At 43.1% G+C, this 21,439-nt stretch overlaps 1 protein-coding gene across 1 annotated transcript in view; it reads left to right on the top strand.

Annotated features, from left to right (window-relative positions):
- The first annotated feature begins 2,140 nt into the window (after window positions 1-2,140).
- Window positions 2,141-21,439, top strand: part of LOC140476335 (TATA-box-binding protein) — a 35,111-nt gene continuing 15,812 nt past the window's right edge. Inside the window, exons 1-2 of the mRNA XM_072568779.1 lie at window positions 2,141-2,208; window positions 19,912-19,999. Coding sequence (XP_072424880.1) covers window positions 2,141-2,208; window positions 19,912-19,999 — 156 coding nt within the window. The remainder of the gene's footprint in view (window positions 2,209-19,911; window positions 20,000-21,439) is intronic.

Here is a 21,439-nt window from a genome sequence, read left to right as displayed (position 1 = left end):
TGAAGATAGGAAAAAGAATTGAAACTTCTCTCCGGGAGGGTAAAATCAGTTGCTGAACTGGAATTTTCGATGTTGCTCTTTTTTAATTGGCATCCACGTTGACTTTGTATTTAATGATAGGCTCCTGAAGCTAGAGGGCTAATCGGAGACCCTCCATGTTGAGGAGCAGCAGGTAAAACTGTTAGGGTGCTTCAACATGACCTCTCATCATCCTTTTTATTTAAATAAATTAATTTTAAAAAGCAGCTTGGCCACCACTGGAAAGTGGAGTGGAAGAGGACATGGGTAATCTTTAACTACACCTGCAGTAAAACAGGCAGTACAGGTGACTGAAAGGCCTCCTTTGTGGGCATGATTTGGAGATGCCGGTGTTGGGCTGGGGTGTACAAAGTTAAAAATCACACAACACCAGATTATAGTTCAACAGATTTAGTTGGAAGCACACTAGCTTTCGGAGCGATGCTCCTTCATCAGGTGGTTGAAAGATCGGTGCTCCAAAAGCTAGTGTGCTTCCAATTAAACCTGTTGGACTATAACCTGGTGTTGTGACTTTTAACTCCTTTTGTGGATGCACTGTGGCCTTCTGCTGAATGTCAGCCTGCAGACAATGAAACTCCCCCATCACATCAAGAAATTGGAGAGTGGCTGGGAAATTCTAGTGTCTCCTTCTAGTGCTCCTAATAAACCTTATTGGCTGACACCACATCACTAAGGTAAAACAATGACTGCAGATGCTGAAAACCAAATACTGGATTAGTGGTGCTGGAAGAGCACAGCAGCTCAGGCAGCATCCAACGAGCAGCGAAATCGACGTTTCGGGCAAAAGCCCTTCATCAGGAATAAAGGCAGTGAGCCTGAAGCGTGGAGAGATAAGCTAGAGGAGGGTGGGGGTGGGGAGAGAGTAGCATAGAGTACAATGGGTGAGTGGGGGAGGAGATGAAGGTGATAGGTCAAGGAGGAGAGGGTGGAGTGGATAGGTGGAAAAGGAGATAGGCAGGTCGGACAAGTCAAGGAGACAGTAACTGAGCTGGAAGTTTGAAACTAGGATGACGTGGGGGAACGGGAAATGAGGAAGCTGTTGAAGTCCACATTGATGCCCATCACTGTCAGACGCCAAACCTGTCTCAGTAAAAATAGCCAGAAATTGAGCTAAGAATTGGCACACTTGGCAGGTACTTTACACTCAAACACCATCTGTATCTGGTATTGAAACTGGTTCTGCCGAAAGTTTGCCTGGTCTGTGAATTTCACTTCTAGTACTTCAATCAAATATCTATTTATTTGTAAACCTTCTTGCTGAGTCTCAGAAGACTATGTAATGGAAGTTGCAATTCTCAAGAGCCAAATCACTAATATTTCTTCAGCAATAGTTAGATAATGTTGATCCATTGTGAATTTATTCTTCTGTCTTTTGTGCTGAGAAAAATTGTTACATCTACCAACCCCTACTAGTTGAGATCTACAGTTCACTGCAAACTGGGGGGGGTCACACCTGGGATAGTCTGGATCAGTCTTATGGAGCTACACACTCTGAACCAGTGCAGTGATCAGGACAATTCATGGGTGATCCCTTTGTACTTGGATAGGGATAAATTTTCAAAATTTCACTACCTGTTGACCACTTGTTCACATTCCAAGGACAAGTCTTCCATCTCCAGATCATTGGAGATCAGTAGCATGTCAGGACACCATGAAAGGTCTCCATCAATGTGTTATAAAGAGGATGAAGAACTGTGATCTTTTTGGATCGTGTGAATTGTGACTTAAATTTTCTTTGATTTTTCAGGATGATCTCTCAGGTGATTCCCATATCTACAGTTCTATGATTCCCTATGATTCTGATTTAAAAATTGATGAGCCTTGTTACCCTCCTCAACTTTGTCAACCCAAAGAACCTACTGCTGAGCTGACTTCAGCAGATCTTAGTTTTCTCAGTGACCAAGAGGACAATGATGTGGAAGAGAATACAAGTAAGGAGCCAAGTGTGCAGGAGAGTCAAATGCTGTCAGAAATCCAGGATAATAATGCTATTGGTGCACTTGGACCTGAAGATAACAGCGAGGAGTCATACCATTCAATAAATAATACAGTTTCCACCCCAATCATCAAAGAATCATCATCATCCATTTGTCCAGTACCAATGACACCCATGACTCCTGTAACACCAATGACTCCAGTAGAAAGTTCTGGAATATGTCCCCAGTTACAGTAAGTATTTTCATTCCCAAAATATGTTTGTTTAAAGATTATATCTCTATGCCAAATATTGAAAACGTTTTGCAGTGCATGTGTTTCCTGGAACACTTTTTGTTGTCTTGAATTTCTCGAACACTCTTTTGTCAGGCTGTTGCCAGTATACTTTTCTGGCACACAAACAGAAATCTTTTTACTGTATCTCAATATGGTGAAAATGGGCCATTTGGCCCAACTGGTCACCACTGATCGTCCAAAGAACATCCCATCCAGACCCATCCCCACCCTATATTTCCCATGGCTAACCCACCTAGCCTGCACACTCCTGAATACTACGGGCAATTTAGCATGGCCAAACCACCTAATGTGTACATCTTTGGACTGAGAGGAAACCGGAGCACTTGGAGGAAACCCACACTGACACAGGGGAAATATGCAAACTCCACACAGCCCAAGGGTGGAATCAAACCTGGGTCCCTGGTGCTGTGAGGCAGTAGTGCTAACAATTGAGCCACCATGCCACCTTAACGTACTTGAGAAACTCGGGTCTGACATCTATGAAGAGAACAATAAAGTTAATGTTTCAAGTCCAGGATGTTGACTTCAAAATTTAAAGGAGCTGAAATGTTTTGTTTTTGGTGCAGACAGAGGAGAAGGAGTTAATGCAACATAAGGGTACTCCGAGTTGAAGGCACAGTCATACAATCATAGAGTTTAACAACACGGAAACAGACCCTTTTGGTCCTACTCATCCATGCCAACCGGGTATCCTAAGTTGATCTAGTCCCATTTGCCACCATTTAGGCTTCTTCTCTCCAAACCCTTCAGATTTATGAACCCATCCGGATGCCTTTTCAATGTTGTAATTGTACCAGCCTCCACTGCTTCCTCTGGCAGTGCATTTGAGGTGCACACCACCCTCTTCATGTAAAAGTTGCCCCTTGGGTCCCTTTTAAATCTTTCTCCTGTTCACCTGAAAGTTATGCCCTCGAGTTTTGTACTCCCCTATTCTCGGAACAGGACCTTGTCTATGTACCTTATCCATGCCCCTCATGATCTTATAAACTTCAAGGTCTTACTCAGCCCCTGCTCCACGGAAAACAGCCACCGCCTATTCAGCCTCTCCCTATAGCACCAATCTTCCAACCCTGATAACATCCTTTGTAAATCTTTTCTGAACCCTTTCAAATTTCACAACATCCTTCCTATCGCAGGGAGACCAGAATTTAATGCAGTATTCCAAAAGTGACCTAACTGATGTCATGTTGCAGCTGCAACATGACATTCCAACTCCTCTGCTCGGTGCACTGATCAATGAAAACTAGTGTGCCAAATGTTTTCTTCACCATCCTGTCTACCTGTGTCAGAGAAATTTGCCCAATAGGTTAGAGATCACAAAACACAGCTCGAAGTGAAATTGACAAACAGTTTATTGCAAGCGATATCGCTGGAGGAGAAACTGACCGAGGCTGACACAGAACTGACAGTCTGCACAGATAGATCCAACTTCTTCTCCCAGAGCTGAGACCAGTTTTATAGTCATGCTGCAAAATGTCACTGATTAAGAAATGGGAAACTGGAAATGGAGTAATTTAGTTGCAAGGATGCTAATTGGAAAACAGTTTATTGGATGAATGTCCTGTTCCTTCACACAATGCAACATCCTGACAGTATCATGGTTCCATTCATCTTCACCGGTAGGTGTTCAAGTCTCTTCTAAAGTGGTGAGGTGCGTCCAAAGTCCTGTGGTGCCTCTCTGTCTGTCCTGCTCTTTGTATGGCTTTGGTATTGCTGGGTTGTGAAACTGCCCTTAGGATTTTGAGATCTCTGTCATGTCCATGGGAGCTTAAAACGTATTCCATTGTCTGTGTGCTGTCTGACCCAGTTTGTGAGCTGCTCGGGAATTCTGGGTGTCCTGGTACAATTTGGCCAATTTGCTCTTGTGGGCCTATCGTGGGTTAGCAAATCTTTTGCCACAACCTCAACTCCAATTTCAAGGAACTATGCACCTGCACCCTATGTCTCTTTGTTTGGCAAAACTCCCCAGGGCCTTCCCATTAACTATATAAGTCCTGCCCTGATTTGCTTTTCCAAAATGCAACACTTCATATTTGTCTAAATTAAATTCCAGCTGCCACTTCACAGTCCATCTGATCAAGACCCCGTTGGACACTGAGATAATCATCTTCATGTCCACTACACATCAATTTTACTGTCACCTGCAAATCCATAATTATTACATTCATATCAAAACAGTTTGTATAGATGATGAAAAGCAGTAGCACACTGCTGGTCACAGGCCTCCAGTCTAAAATGCAACCCTCCACCTCCACCCTTTGTCTCCTACTTACAAGCCAATTTTTTTATCCAGTTGTTAGCTCCCCCAGATTCTGTGATCTAACCTTGCTAACCAGTTTACCATGTGGAACCTTGTCAAACGTCTTGAAGTCCATATAGATAATGTCTACCGCTCTGCCTTCATCAATCTTCATTTTTTAACTTCACAAAACTCGATCAAGTTCATGAGACATGACTTCCCACGTACAAAACCATGTTGGCTATCCTTAAGCAGTCATTGCCATTCAAAATGCATCTAAATTCTAGATTAGATTCCCTACAGTGTGGAAACAGGCCCTTCGGCCCAACCAGTCCACACTGACCCTCTGAAGAGTAACCCACCCAGACCCATTTCACTCTAACTAATGCGCCTAACGCTATGGGCAATTTAGCGTGGCCAATTCACCTGTCCTGCACATCTTTGGACTGTGGGAGGAAACCAGAGCACCTGGAGGAAAACCACGCAGACACTGAGAGAATGTGCAAACTCCACACAGACTGTCACCCGAGGCTGGAATCGAACCTGGGACCCTGGTGCTGTGTGGCAACAGTGCTAACTGCTGAGCCACCATGCTGCCCTGATTCTGTGTCTCAGAATCTCCTCCAACAACTTACCCACCACTGACATCGAGTTCACCAGTCTATAGGTCCCTGACTTTTCCTTACCAATTTCCTTAAATAACGGCACCATGTGTGCTATTCTCCAGTTTAAGGCACCTCACCCATTACTATTGATGACACACATGTTAGCAAGAGTCCCAAAAGTCTTTTTCCTAGCTTCCTACAAAGTTCTGAGAGGTTGGTGCTGAAGAAAAGATACAAATCAAAAAAGGGTGGTCAGTGAGAATAGGAAAAAATTGGACCAATCTGTGGGCAAAATTAAGACACAAACAAGGCATGAGTGTATGTAAGTATATATAGGGAGCAGTCGGGAGTATGGAAGTACAATGGAGAAGATAAATGTCATTCTCGAATTGTGGAATTAAATATTAAGTCGGAAGGGCTTAAGCGAAAATTGAGGTATAATATTGTTACTCTAGCTTGGGCTCTGCTTTGCTGGAATATTGCAGCATCCCTAGGATAGAAATGTTAGCATGAGGACAAAATGGTTTACTAAAATGGCAAGCAACTGGAAGGTCAGGGTTATTCCTATAGACAAAGCAAAGGTATTCCGTAAAGTGTTAACCCAGTCTGCATTTGGTGTGGACAATGTATTAAGAACATTTGGCTAGATTGAAAGAAGTGCAAGTAAAATGTTGCTTCACCTGAAAAGTGCGTTTGGCACCATGGACTGTGAGGAGGGAGGAGCTGAATTTTCAATTGCCACACTTTGTGTTTTTTTTTAAAATCATTTGTGGGATGTGGGCATCACTGGTTGGCCAACATTTTAATTTCCTAGTTATCCTTGAGAACAAAGTATAAAGCTTTCTTGATCTGTTGCAGTCTGCATACTGTAGGTTGACCCACAGTGCCATAAGGCAGGGAATTCCAGGATTTTGACCCAGCGACATTGAAGGAACAGCAGTATATTTCCAAGTCAGGATGGTGAATGGCTTAGAGAGGATTCTTGAGGTGGTGGTGTTCCCATATATTTGCTGCCTTGTCCTTCCAGATGGAAGTGGGTTTGAAAGGTGCTGTCTGAGGATCTATGAATTTTTCCAGTGCATCTTGTAAATAATACACAGTGAAGCTACTGAGCGCAGTGGTAGAGGGAGTAGGTAATCATGGATATAGTGCCAATAAGGCAGGCTGCTTACACATGGATGTGTCAAGCTTCTTGAACTTGTTTGGGTTGCACCCGTCCAGGCAAGTGGGAAATATTCCATCACACTCCTGATTTCCACCTTATGTAAAGTCACACAGTTGGTGGACAGGCTTTAGGGAGTCAGGATACTCACCAGTGTTCTAGCCTCTGACTTGCTCTTGTAACCATTGTGTTCATGGTGAGTCAGTTGAGTTTCTAGTCAATGGTAAACACTCCACAGGATGTTGATATTCAGAGATTCAGTGATGGTAACACCATTGAATGTCCAGGGACAGTGGTCAGAATCGTGATGGTAATAGCCTGGCATTTGTGTGGTGTGAATGTTACTTGTCACCTCTCCACCCAAGCCTGGATATTGTCCAGATCTTGTTGCATTTGGACATGGACTGCTTCAGTACCTGAGGAGTCACAAATGGTGTTGAACATTGTGCAATCACCAGTGTGCATCCCCACTTCTGGCTTTATGGTGGAGGGAAGGTCATTGATGAAGCAGCTGAACACAACACAATACTGAGGAACACCTGCAGAGATATCCAGGAACTGAGATGACTGACCTCTATCAACCACGATTATCTTCCTATGTGTCAGGTATGACTCTAACCACCAAAGAGTTTGCCCCCAGATTCCCATTGATTCCAGTTTTTCCAGGGCTCCTTGACGTTCCACTGTCAAATGCAGCTTTGATATCAAGAGCTGTCACTCTCCCCTCACTTTGGGAATTCTGCTGAAGTGTCCATGTTTAAACCAAGGATTTAATGAGGTCAGAAGCTGAGTGGTCCTGGTGGAACCCAAACTAGGCATCACTGAGCAGGTCTTCGATCACTTAACTGATGAACGAGAGTAGACTGATGGGGTGGTAATTGGCCAAGTTGATTTGTTCTGTCTTTGTGTACAGAACATACCTGGGCATTTTTCACTTTGTCAGGAAGATGCCAATGTTGTAACTATACTGGAACACCTTGGCTGGAGAGTGGCAAGTTCTGGAGCTCAAGTCTTCAGTACTGTTGCCAGAATATTGTCAGGGCCCATAGCTTTTGCAGTATCCATGTCTCCAACCACTTCTTGATATTATTGAATTGGCTTAAGAATGGCATTTGTGATGCTGGGGACCACCGGAGGAAGTTGAGATGGATCATCCACTTGTGACTTCTGGCTGAAGATTGCTGTGAAAGCTTCAGCCTGATCTCTTGCATTGATGGGCTGGGTTCTTCCATCATTGCGGATGGGAATAATTGTGGACGCTTCTCCAAAGAGTTGTTTAACTGATCAGCACAATTCATGACTGGATGCAGCAGGACTGCAGAGCTTAGATCTGATCCATTGGTTTTGAGTTTACTTAGTTCTGTTTAGCATTTGCTGCTTCACTAGGTTGACCCCCATCTTCAGGTATCCTGGTGCTGCTTCTGGCATGCTGTCCTGCACATCCAGTGAACCAGGGTTGATCCCTTGGCTTGATGGTATTGGTTAAGGCGAGGGATATGCTGGGTCATGAGGTTACTAATTTGTGCTCAAGTAGAATTCTGCTCCTGTTGGTGACCCACAGTGCATGTCCAGTCTTGATTTGCTAGATTTGTTCAAAGTCTGTCCTATTTAGCACAGTGGAGGTTATTCTCCATGTGAAGGCAGGACTTTGTCTCCACAAGGACTGTGTGCAGTGGTCACTTTTACAAATGCGTCTGCACCTGGCAGATTGGTAAAGATGAGGTCAAGTATGCTTTTCCCTCTTGTTGGCTCCCTCGCCACCTGCCACAGACCTAGCCGAGCAGCTATGTCCTTGAGCTGGTAAGGACCTAAATCAACAATACTGCTGCCGAGACACTCTTGGGGACTTTCAATGTTTTCTGCCACCCAGACTACATTTTGTGCCCTTGTCATCCTCTGTTTAGCTTTACATGGAGGGTTACTGATTCATTAGCTGAGGGAAGAATGGTACATGGTAATCAGCAGGAGGTATCCTTGCCCATGTTTAAACTGAAGCCACAAGACTTCATGGGGCCTGGTGCCAAATGTTGAGGACTCCCAGATCCCGACTGTATATCGCTGTGCTGCCATCTCTGCTGGTGGGACAGGACACATCCAGGTATGGTGATTGTGGTGTCTGGAACCTAGTCATACTCACGGAATCATACTTTACAGCCTGTGTCAGGCTGTTGTCTGATTAGTCTGTGAGGTAGCTCTCCCAATTTTGGCACTAGCCCCCAGATGTTAGTAAGGAGGACTTTGCAGGATTAACAGGGCTGTTTCTGCTTTTGTCTTTTCCAGTGCCTATGTCAATGCCAGGTGATCTGTCTGGTTTCATTTCTTTTATTGATTACATGGGGAGTTAGGAAATTTTAAGAGTGATTCAGTCCTCCATCAATGTAATGGTCCTTGTGGAATACTGTCAGTGCTGGGGACAGGAGATTTGCTTGGTGTTGGTACCCTACTGGAGGTGGCAGACATGACCGAGGATGGTCCTTTTACTTAGTTTCCATTCCACCAGATTTGTAAGGACAAGAGGATCTCTATCAATGTTCTGGGAGAGAGGGCAAAAGTGCAGGAGATGAAACAGTCTGTTGAGGGCCCTGCCTCAAAATTCCCTGAAGCTTTTTCTTTCCCTGGCTTGAGTTATCCAGTTTGTATTTTCAAGAGAGGTAGTTCAGTGTGTGATTATTCTAACCCACATCTTCAAGGTGTGGTGAGCTGGATCCGTTTTCATACCTTGAGCCCTGTCATGTAATTGCTGGCAGCAGGACCCGAGACCTAGTTTCTCAATAATTTAAGCTTCGCAATTTCATATGTATGATTTAAGTTATTTCAAACAGCAGTGTCTGCTGTTTAAAGGAAATGGATCATGCAAATTTTATTATTCTAGTAATCTACTGAAAGGAGTGTTTTTGCCACCACCTTTCTGCTTGATTGTGTACCCATAATTACAAAATCCTATTGCTTTCCTGCTTTCATCTTGTCCCTAGCCCCATCACTTTTATCTATTAGTGCCAGCCTGGCCAACCCATATCTTTCATTGTCGCTGATTCTTGACCAATGTCCTGATCACATTTTGCATCCATTTTTCCAGGATTTTAACTTGAGCTCCCATCCTCCAGAATCTCATCTCCTGCTGGTACCATATTTTCAGACTGATTTCCCCCAACCCTTCTCTCTGTTCATCTGACCAAACCTAAATACAACAGGTTTCTGCATATTAATATATGTGGCCTTCTATTTGTGCAAGTGCGCACACTGTTCTTTACGAAAAGAAGGAACATGTACACAGTCTATTTCAACTCTACAAAACAGATGAATGCCATTCTATGATTCATTTCATTTGACAAATAAGTAACGTGCCTGGTTTGAAATTTCAAGCTTGATAGTTAACTTGCAACCATCTTTGAACAGTGCATTTTCAATGACAATATCTCAATCAATTAGCACTGTCTTCTCATAAAGTATAAATATTTATTTTCCTTGTTGGTACTTTTTACAAATTGTACAGATGAGTGCAAGACAAAAAGATATGACAAACTATCTTCTAAGGAAATAGTCATTAGAATTTGTGACTTAAATTCTATTAATGCTCCGAGAATACCCTGGACATGTGAAACAGTATTATTACAAAGAACAAAGAAAAGTTACAGCCCAGGAACAGGCCCTTCAAGCCTGAGCTGATCCAAATGTACTGTCTAAACCTGTTGCCCGATTCCTAAGCATCTGTATCCCTATGCTCCCCGCCTACTCATGCATCTGTTCAGACGCATCTAAAATGAATCTACCGTGCCTGCCTCTACCACCTCTGCTGGCAACACATTCCAAACACCCACCACTCTCTGTGTGAAATACTTTCCGCGTGTATTTCCCCCCCAAACTTTCCACCTCTCTCCTTGAAAGCATGACCTCTGGTTATTGAATTCCTCACGCTGGGGAAAAAGCTTGTCTCTATCCACCCTGCCTATACCCTTCATGATTTTGTAAAACTCAGTCAGGTCCCCCCTCAATCTCCTTTTTCCTAGTGAAAATAAACCTAACCTACTCAACCTCTCTTCATAGCTAGCACCTTCCATACCAGGCAACATCCTCGTAAACCTTCTCTGCACCCTCTCCAAAGCGTCCACATCCTTTTGGTAATGTGGCGACCAGAACTGTACACAGTATTCTAAATGCAGCCGAACCAATGTCTTGTACAATTTTAACATGACTTGCCAGCTCTTATACTCAACACCCCGTCCAATGAAGACAAGCATACTAATATGCCTCCTTGACCGCTCTATCCACCTGTGCAGCAACCTTCAGATACAATGGACCTGCACTCCCAGATCTCTCTGCCCATCAACTTTTCCCAAGGCTCTTCTGTTCATTGTATAATTCGCTCTAGAATTAGACTTGCCTAAATGCATCATCTCAAATTGTCTGGATTGAAAGCCACCTGCCACTTTTCCGCCTAACTCTCCAGTCTTTATATATCCTCCTGTATTCTCTGACAGTCCTTTATGCTTTCTGCTACTCCACCAATCTTTGCCCTCTTCTAGATCATTTTATGTATATTACAAACAACAGTGGCCCCAACACTGACCCCTGTGGAACACCACTGGTCACCTTTCTCCATTTCGAGAAACTACTCTCTGTCTCCTGTTGCTCAACCAGTTCTTTTTCCACCTAGCTAGAATACCCTGCACACCATGTGACTTCACTTTCTCCATTCGTCTACAATGGGGAACTTTATCAAACACCTTACTAAAGTCCATGTATATGACATCAACAGCCCTTCCTTCATCTACCAACTTGGTCACTTCCTCGAAGAACTCTATTAAGTTGGTAAGGCATGATCACCCCCACACAAAACCATGTTGCCTATCACTGATAGGATCTATTTATATTTAGAAAAGAATGAGCTTATCTCTTAGTACCCTCTCCAGCAACTTCCCCACCACTGATGTCAGGCTCACTGGTCTATAGTTAACCGGAATATCCCTACTACCCTCCTTGTTGTATGTTGTACGGGGGACAACATAAGCTACCCTCCAGTCCTCCAGCACCTCACCTGTATTTAAGGATGCCACAAAGATATCTGTCAGGGCCCCAGCTATTTCTTCTCTCTCTTCCCTCAGCAACCTGGGATAGATCCTATCTGGTCCTAGGGATTTGTCCACCTTAGTAACCTCTAGCATACCCAACACATCGTCCCTACCTATGCCACCGTGATCCAGACGAATCAAACTTCTATCTCTAATCTCAAGATTCATCATGTTCCTCTCCTCAGTGAACACTGATGCAAAGTAATCATTCAGAATCTCACCCATTCTCTCAGGTTCAGCACACAGCCTTCCTTCATTATCTTTTAGTGGACCAACCCTTTCTCTAGTTACCCACTTGCTTCTTATATAAGAATAAAATGCTTTGGGATTTTCCTTAATTCTGCTTGCTAAAGCTATTTCATGACCCTTTTTAGCCCGCTTGATTCCTTGTTTAAGACTTGTCCTACTCTTCCGATATTCCTCCAGGGCCCATTCTGTTCTTAGCTGCCTAGACCTTATGTACACTTCCCTTTTCCTCTTGGCTAGTTGTACAATTTCTCCTGTCATCCATGGTTCACGAATCTTGCCTTTCGTATCCTTTGCCTTCAACAGGACATGCCTATCCTGCACTGCCATTAACCTATCTTTGAAACCCTCCCACATCTCAAATGTGGACTTTCCTTCAAATAGCTGTGTCCAATCCACATTTCCCAGCTCCTGCCTAATTTTGATATAATTGGCTTTGGCCCAGTTTCGTACTCTTCCCCAAGGACTACTCTCTTCTTTATCTACAAGTATTCTAAAACTTGCAGAATTGTGGTCACTGTAAAGAAATCCCCCACTGCAACTTCAACCACTTGTCCTTGCTCGTACCCCAGCACCAGGTCCAATATGGACCTTCCCTCGTCGGACTATTGACATACTACTCTAGAAAACTTTCCTGGACGCTTCGTACAAATTCTACTCCATCCAGCCCTCTGACACTAAGTGTATCTCAGTCAATATTGGGAAAATTAAAATCTCCTATCACCACTACCCTATTGCCTCTACATCTATTCATAATCTGTTTACCTATTTGTTCTTATACCTCACTCTCACTGTTGGGAGGTTTGTAATACAGCCCCAACAATGTAACTGCACTCTTCTTATTTCTCAGCTCCACCCATAATGCCTCACTATCCAAGACCGCCATAGTGTCCTCCTTTAGCACAGCCGTGACATCATCCTGACCAGGAATGCAACTCCACCCCCTCTTTTACTTCCCTCCCTGCCCTGTCTGAAGCGTCTATATCCTGGGGCATTTAGTTGCCAATCATTATGCCCTTCCTTCAACCAAGTCTCTGCGATGGCAATAATGTCATACTCCCAGGCACCAATCCAAGCCCTAAGTTATCTGCGTTACACACTACATTCCTTGCATTAAAGTAGATGCATTTCAGGCCACCAGTTCTTTTGCGTTCACCTGCTCTCTGCCTATTCTTCCTTTTTATTAATGCTATCTACATAATTCTTACAGTCTCCAAACTTCTGAGTGGACCCAGCACTGATCCTCGTGATACACCGAAGCTCACAGGCCTCCAGTCTGAAAAGCAACACTGCACCACCATCCCTTCTCTCCCATCTTTTGAGCCAGTTCTGTATTCAAATGGCTAGTTTTCCCTGTATTCCATGTGATCTAACCTTGCTAACCAATCTACCATGTGGACTCTTGTCAATCCTTGCCTTACTGAAGTCCATATACATCGCGTCCAATGCTCTGCCTTTATCAATTCTCTTCGTTACTTCTTCACAAAACTAAATCGTGTTAGTGAGACATGATTTCACATGCACAAAATGATGTTGACTACCCCTAACCAGTTGTTGCCTTTCCAAATGCATGTAGACCCTGTCCATCGGGATCTCTTCCAATAACTTGATGTTAGGTTCACCAGTTTATTATTCCCTGGCTTTTCCTTACCATCTTCCTTAAATTATAGCACCACGTTAGACTATGATTTTCCTGTACTCATGCAAGTACTTGTGACAATAATGTTAATTCCTAATTATTTACTGCAGTGTGATAACATCCACTCCAGTCTAGTTATTTCTGGTGCATTCTTTGAGTGTTGATTTTGTCTTTTTAGTTGTTCATACTCCATCCAGATTTTAAAACTTAAATTTAATGGATCTATGAAAATTTATAGTCTCTCTTCTGACTGCACAAATCGTCTTGTTTTGTCAGCTAACTGCACGTTTATATTCTTGCCTCAGATTTTCTTCCAACAACTTCAACCATCTTTGTCTCGTGTATTACTCCAACAAGTGGAGATTTCTCCACCCTTATTTCCCCTTCACTCCAGTTTTGCTCGGTCACCTTGATGCCACACCTTGATATCGAGCTTGCTTTACCTTTGGAATTCAGCTGTTTGGACCAAGGCTGTAATGAGGTCAGGAGTGCAGTGGCCTTGGTGGAACCTAAATTGGACATTACTGAGCAGACTATTGCTGAGCAGGTGCTGCTTTATAGAACTGTTGATGACACTTTCCAATAGTTTACTAATGATTTTTGAAAATTTAATTCCTGATTTTAATATGCCTTTATTAATAGTTGTTCCTATTACTGGTCTAAATCCAGGTTTCCAATCATCAATGTGGTGTTATTTCTCACATTTTTCAAGAGCGCTTTCATGAAATGATTGGTCTCCATTTTTGTTTTTGGTTTCCCAGGAAGCAAAATGTATAGTTAATATCTCATGTCAATGGAATGTAACTTTTTGATGTATATCTGATCACAAATATTTATTAATCAGATCTAATTGTGTTTCTCCAAACGTTTCTGTTCTGTTACTTCATGCCTAAAGCTTTACCTGTACTCAACAAGAAAAAACATTCTTTATCATAATGTTTGGTGCCTCATTTATCTCTATCTTAAAGATTCTCTTAATATCAATTGTTGTCAGAGTTGTGTGCAATGTGAATCTACTCTGCATGGTTCTGGTAATTGTCCTGGACATGGTAGACTAAGAAAGATTGGGCACCCTGACTTGCAGACAGAAACCTTGAGGACCTGGTGAACAGAATGGTATAGCGGCGAGACTTCTTACCCTAGGATCAACAGTGGCCATGACACCAAATCATGCTAGCCTGGTCCAATTATTGTCAACCAAGGCTAAGCTGTCTGGAGGAATGTACAGCAAGCACCACATTCTGCCACTGTAAGTGCCACCATCTTCTCTCTGATACCTCATGCTCTCTTTATCTCTGCTGTTATGGATCAGCCCAAACTCCCTCAAGACATATCAAGGAGATAGCCAAGACGCAATGTTTATTTAAAGCCAGATATAAGACACTCTGAGTTGATTCATCAAACTACTAGACTTTCAGCAAAACTTGCTTCATTCTTGTACCAGTTAAAATATGACGAGGAAAGAAAAATTGGCAGAACTTTAACTCTATTGAAATAGTTGACATGGGAGACTGATTAGCAAGGTTAGATCTCACTGAATACAGGGAGAACTAGCCATTTGGATACAGAACTGGCTCAAATGTAGAAGACAGAGGGTGGTGGTGGAGGGTTGTGTTTCAGACTGGAGGCCTGTGACCAGTGGAGTGTCCAAGGATCGCTGCTAGGTCCTCTACTTTTTGTCATTTACATAAATGATTTGGATGCGAGCATACGAGGGACAGTTAGTAAGTTTGCAGATGACACCAAAATTGGAGGTGTAGTGGACAGCGAAGAGGGTTACCTCCAGATTACAACAGGATCTGGACCAGATGGGCCAATGGGCTGCGAAGTGGCAGGTGGACTTTAATTCAGATAAATGCGAGGTGCTGCATTTTGGGAAAGCAAATCTTAGCAGGACTTATACACCTTAATGGAAAGGTCCTAGGGAGTGTTGCTGAACAAAGAGACCTGGGAGGGCAGGTTCATAGCTGCTTGAAAGTAGAGCCGCAGGTAGCTAGGACAGTGAAGAAGGAGTTTGGTATGCTTTCCTTTATTGGTCAGAGTATTGAGTACAGGAGTTGAGGTCATGTTACGGCTGTACCGGACATTGGTTACTGCTGAAAAATGTGTTGCTGGAAAAGCACAGCAGGTCAGGCAGCATCCAAGGAGCAGGAGAATCAATGTTTTGGGCATAAGCCCTTCTTCAGGAATCCTTTTTGTGCCAAGCAGGCTAAGATAAAAGGTGGGAGGAGGGACTTGGGGGAGGAGTGTTGGGAATGCAATAGGTGGAAGGAGGTTAAGATGAAGGTGATAGGCCGGAGAGGTCGGGAAGAAGATTGCAGGTCAAGAAGGCAGTGCTGAGTCAGAGGGTGGGGACTGAGATAAGGTGGCGGCGGGGGGGGGGGGGGGAAGAGGGGAAAATGAGGAAGCTGGAGAAATCTGCATTCATCCTTTGTGGTTGGAGGGTTCCTCAGCGGAAGATGAGGTGCTCTTCCTCCAGGCGTCGTGTTGCCATGGTCTGGCAATGGAGGAGGCCAAGGACCTGCATGTCCTTGGCAGAGTGGGAGGGGAAATTAAAATGTTCAGCCACGAGGCGGTTGGGTTTAGTTGGTGCAGGTCCCAGAGGTGTTCTCTGAAACATTCCGCAAGTAGGCGGTCTGTCTCCCCAATGTAGAGGAGGCAACATCCGGTGCAGCGGATGCAGTAAATGATGTGTGTTGCGGTGCAGGTGAATTTGTGGCGGATACGGAAGGATCCCTTGGGGCCTTGGGGGGAAATGAGGGGGGAGGTGTGGGCGCAAGTTTTGCATTTTTTTTTGTTGCAGGGGAAGATGCCGGGAATGGAGGTTGGGTTGGTGGGGGGTGTGGACCTGACGAGGGAGTTGCGGAGGGAGTGGCCTTTCTGGAACACTGAAAGGGGAGGGGAGGGAAATATATCCTTGGTGGGATCTGTTTGGAGGTGGCAGAAATGACTAAGCATGATACGATGTATTCCTGAAGAAGAGCTTATGCCCGAAACGTCGATTCTCCTGCTCCTTGGATGCTGCCTGACCTGCGCTTTTCCAGCAACACATTTTTCAGCTCTCATCTCCAGCATCTGCAGTCCTCACTTTCCCCCAGGACATTGGTTAGGCAACTGTTGGAATATTGCGTGCAATTCTGGTCTCCTTCCTATCGGAAAGATGTTGTGAAACTTGAAAGGGTTCATAAAAGATTTACAAGGATGTTGCCAGGGTTGGAGGATCTGAGCTACAGGGAGAGGCTGAACAGTCTGGGGCTGTTTTCCCTGGAGTGTCAGAGGCTGAGGGTGACCTTAGAGGTTTACAAAATCACGAGGGGCATGGATAGGGTAAATAGACAAAGTCTTTTCACTCAGGTCGGGGAGTCCAGAACTAGAGGGGATAGGGTTAGGGTGAGAGGGGACAGATAAAGAAGAGACCTAAGGGGCAACTTTTTCACGCAGAGGGTGGTACGTGTATGGAATGAGCTGCCAGAGGATGTGGAGGAGGCTGGTACAATTGCAACATTTAAGAGGCATTTGGATGGGTATATGAATAGGAAGGATTTGGAGGGATATGGGCCGGGTGCTGGCAGGTGGGACTAGATTGGGTTGGGATATCTGGTCGGTATGGACGGGTTGGACCGAAGGGTCTGTTTCCATGCTGTACAACGCTATGACTCTACTACTCTTCAACTGTTTCAAAATAGCAGCATCCCATGAACACATCATTGGCAAAGGCAAAAACAGCAAAACAGATTTCCCTCACTTTCTACCTCCTCAAGTCTAGGAGAGGAAAAAAACCGAAAGAATGAAGCTAGCAGCAGAGAGACCACTCAAACTTTTGCAATGGAAGAGAGACAGCTATATCTAGCAGCTTCAATTCCAAAACTACAACTTCAACAACTGAAAGCAAAACTAATTCAGTAAAGTTCGGTCACGAAGGATTCAGGGCAAAATACCAGTTGGATACATAATTGGCTTAATGGCAGGAAACAGAGTTGAAGTGCTTTTCAGACTGGAGGCCTGTCACCAGCAGTGTTCCACAGGGATTGGGTTCTATATCCCCTTTGGTTTGTCATTCCTATAAATGCTTTGGATGAGAATATAGAAGACATAAAGTCATAGAGATGTAGGACACGGAAACAGACCCTTTGGTCCAAGCAGACCAGATATCCCGACCCAATCTAGTCACACATGCCAGCACCCTGCCCATATCCCTCCAAACCCTTCCTATTCATATACCCATCCAAATGCCTCTTAAATGTTGCAATTGTACCAGCCTCCTCCACATCCTCTGGCAGCTCATTCCATACACGTACCACCCTCTGCGTGAAAAAGTTGCCCCTTAGGTCTCTTCTTTATCTTTCCCCTCTCACCCTAAACCGATGCCCTCTAGTTCTGTTCTCCCCCACCCCAGGGAAAAGACTTTGTCTATTTATCCTATTAATGCCCCTCATGATTTTATAAACCACCATTAAAGTCACCCCTCAGCCTCCAACGCTCCAGGGAAAACAGCCCTAGCCTTTCAACCTCTCCCTCTTGCTCAAATCCTCCACCCTGGCAACATCCTTTTATAGTTAGTAAGTTTGCAAATGACACTAAAGTTGGTGGCATAGTAAACAGTGAAGGACATTTTCTAAGATTACAAAGGGATCTTGATCAGATGGGTCAATAGGCTGAAAAATGGCAGATTGCGTTAAATGTAGATAAACACAAGGTACTGCATTTTGAGGCAACAAACAAGGGTAGGGCTTATACAATTAATTGAGGCAGTGGGTAGTGTTGCAGAACAGAGGGACTGAGGTGTTCAGGGACATGATTCTTTTGAAGTTTGCATCACTTATCGACAGGGTGGTTGAAAAGGTATTTAGCACGCTTGCCTTTATTGCTCAGTTCTTTGAGTATTGGAGTTGAGACATCAAGTTGAGGTTGTACAGGACATTGGTGAGGCCTCTGCTGGAGTATTTTGTCCAGTTCTGGTCGCCCAGTTAAAGGAAGGATATTATTAAGCTAGAGAGGGTTCCAAAGAGATTTATCAGAATGTTGCCAGGTGTGGAAGGTTTAAGTTATAAAGAAAGGCTGTGAATTATTTTACACTGGAATGTACGTGGTTGAGAGGTTACCTTATAGAGGTTAGTTTTATAAAATCATGGTGGGTATAGGCAGGGTTAAAAGTAGGTGCCTTTTCCTTTGGAATTTCAAGACTGGGGGCATATTTTTAAAGAGAGAGATTTTTAAAAAGACGTGAGGGGGCAAACCTTTTATACTGGATGGTGGTTTGCGTGTGGAGTAAGCCTTCCTGAGGAAGTGTGGATGCAGGCTCAGTTACATTGTTTAAAAGACACTTAGACAAGTACATAAATAGGAAAGGTTTGGAGAGATATAGGCCAGGAGGAGCCAGATGGGGCTAGTTTAGTTTGGGATTATCTTGGGCATGGACTGGTTGGACCGAAGCGTCTGTTTCCATGCTGTGTGATTCTGACTGTATAAAACCCTGGGTTTGTGTAAGCCTAACTCTACCTACTTGTGCTTCTTTTGTCTGATTTTAAAAAAAAACAAAGCTATTTACTCTGCTTTCGATAGAACCCTTCAAGGGAAACAGGACAGAACAAATCCCTTTTGAAATCATGTATTGTCGCACGACTGTCTCTGCCTCCCATCTACCAGTCTCACTCTTGCCTGTAATATCTTTGCTCATTTTGTTGTCACATACCACTAAACCTGCATGCCTTCTGTGCTGTCTAATCGCTCACACATCTGTACCAAAGAAAGAGCTGTACCACATAGTTTCTTCTCCTTTCATATCTTCCTCCCTCTCCTTCAAAGAGGAAAATGGAAAGAGTCAAGTCAAACAGTGTGCTGTCCAATATTTGGCTCCTTGCAGGATTGCGACTCTGACCATCCCCAATGGCCAAGCCCCTGGATTGGTATCACTGGGTCGACTTAAGAGAATTGAAGTTTCACCTAGTAGGAACTTTGTCAATTTTCAATACTGGGAAATGTGTTTATCTAAGTAACCTAAGTTGACAAGAACTTCAGCACTCTGAGCAGGAGTTGGCAATTCAGCCTCTTGTGCCTGTTCTGTATTTCAATACAATCATGACTGATCTCAGCACTACCTCAACTTCACTTTCCTACTGCTCCCATAACTAATTGAATAAATTTGAAATGGATTTTTAATGTCGCTGCAGTTTGGGGTAGTGAAAGCCGCAGATTCACGACTCTTTAAGAGAAGTAATTCTTCCTTATCTCTGTTTTAAATCTGCTACCCCTTATCCTAAACCTGACTTCTCATTCTGGATTACCCAACACGAGGAAACATTCTTTCTACACCTACTTTGTCAATCCCCTTTAGCATCTTTAAATCTCAATTCAGTTTCCTCTTGTATTTCTTCTCATCCTTCTAACTTCTGGTGAGTATAGGCTGAAACTGCTCAATCCCTCCTCGTAAAGCAAGCCTTTCATCTCTGAATAAATCTAATGAATGTCTCTGACCTGCCTCCAATCTTAAAGAGGCTAAAGTTTGCAATCTGCCTTTTTTGTGAGTGTACACCTGCCTGAGCATGAGTGGAAGAGATTTGAAGTACACTAACAATCAGTTTAGTTAGAAATTTGTGATTTGACTTTTGGGTACAACTGTTCAAAATGCTTGTGCAGATTTAGTGTACATAACCTTTTAGGTTTCTTTATTTTTTCCACAGAAATATTGTTTCCACTGTTAATTTGGCCTGCAAATTGGACCTGAAGAGAATAGCTTTATGTGCAAGAAATGCTGAATATAATCCAAAGGTAATTCTTCAAACGGGGTATTAATGTTTCATGTGCTAATTCTTTTTTTCCCATCACTAAGAGCTTCAATCTTGCATCCTGTTAAATCAGATTAAAAAAGTAAAAACTTTTTTTCTAATCCACTGCATTATCTACAAGTTAGATGATGGCAAAATATTACCCTTGATCCTACGTAGCAAATGTTAATATATGTGAGTCAGTTGTATTATAGGAAAGGTAAATTCAGAACATTTTTCCTAATGGATCAGAAAAGATTACAGTACAAGTTTAAGGTATATGACTGAGAATGTTTATTTGATTTGAGAATTTTTCATCTTGGCTAGGCCATTAGAGATACTGAAAATTTGAAGTTCATAGGTTCTCTGGTTTGAGACTTGCTCCCCTTTTATGGCCATTTTAGATACCATTGACAGGCATTTAGGAATAGGTTTGTAATCGTTTCTTGGTAAAACCAAGGCTTTGTACAAGGAACGTTAGACATTGTGAGAAGAATGATCTTGGATCTTTATCTCTAATCTGCTTCAACTATCCATTTCTGGTTAGGATAATCACCAGAATCTAGAAAAGTAACAGGCAGAGATCCCACCTCAAACACCATTAACTATCTAATTCTAAATGGGGAAAATAGAGATTTGGGACAATATTTGAACCATTGTCCTTGCCCTTTTATGTAAATTGATTGAGCTAGCAGTCAAGACTGCCTCGTGAATAATGGTGACTTGGATGAGCTTTGAGATATCTACTGCCCTTTTGCTCAACTGAGGGAGCATGAGAGTAGATGGGCAATGAATGCTGGCCGAGTAGCGATGCCTACATCCAATGAATAAAAAAAAATAGATTTTGGGTATCCATAGAGAAGTATGTAGGGGTGCAGTGTACCACATAATGTTGAGTCAAAAAGGTTGATTCAGCAAATTTAAGAATAAATAAAAGAGGGTGCTATAACTTTTGTTCACTTTGTATATTCCAATTATGTTGGATTCCTTCCAAAATACACAAAAATGTGAAAATTGCGAGTAGGAGTAGGCCATTCAATCCTTCAAGCCTGTTTTGCCATTTGGTGAAAGCATGGCTGATCTGATTTGTAGCCTCAACCTCCCTTTTCTGAGTGTCCCTGTGCCTTGACATTCAAAAATCTGTCTAACTCAGCCTTGAATATATTCAATGATCCAACTTCCAGGGAAGAGAATTCCATAAATTGACAATGCTCTGAGAGAAAGAAAGTGGCTCCTAATCAAACCTTAGAAAGTAGATCCCTCATCTTTAAACTATGTATCCAAATGTAATTATTTCTTATCTGCAGTTTTCAGTTTTATTTTGTCAATTTTTCATGAGTTTGGGTCAGAGTACTCTTTTTTTTTTGCAGCATTTAAAAAAATGTTTACAGACTGGTATTAAAGATGTAGATTGTTTATTACTTAGACCTAAGTTTGTTCTAAC

The sequence above is a fragment of the Chiloscyllium punctatum genome, chromosome 4, assembly GCF_047496795.1.
Source record: "Chiloscyllium punctatum isolate Juve2018m chromosome 4, sChiPun1.3, whole genome shotgun sequence".
NCBI classification, from domain to species: domain Eukaryota; kingdom Metazoa; phylum Chordata; class Chondrichthyes; order Orectolobiformes; family Hemiscylliidae; genus Chiloscyllium; species Chiloscyllium punctatum.
Note: the sequence above shows the minus strand (reverse complement) of the source record. Positions and strands in the feature narration are given on the sequence as shown.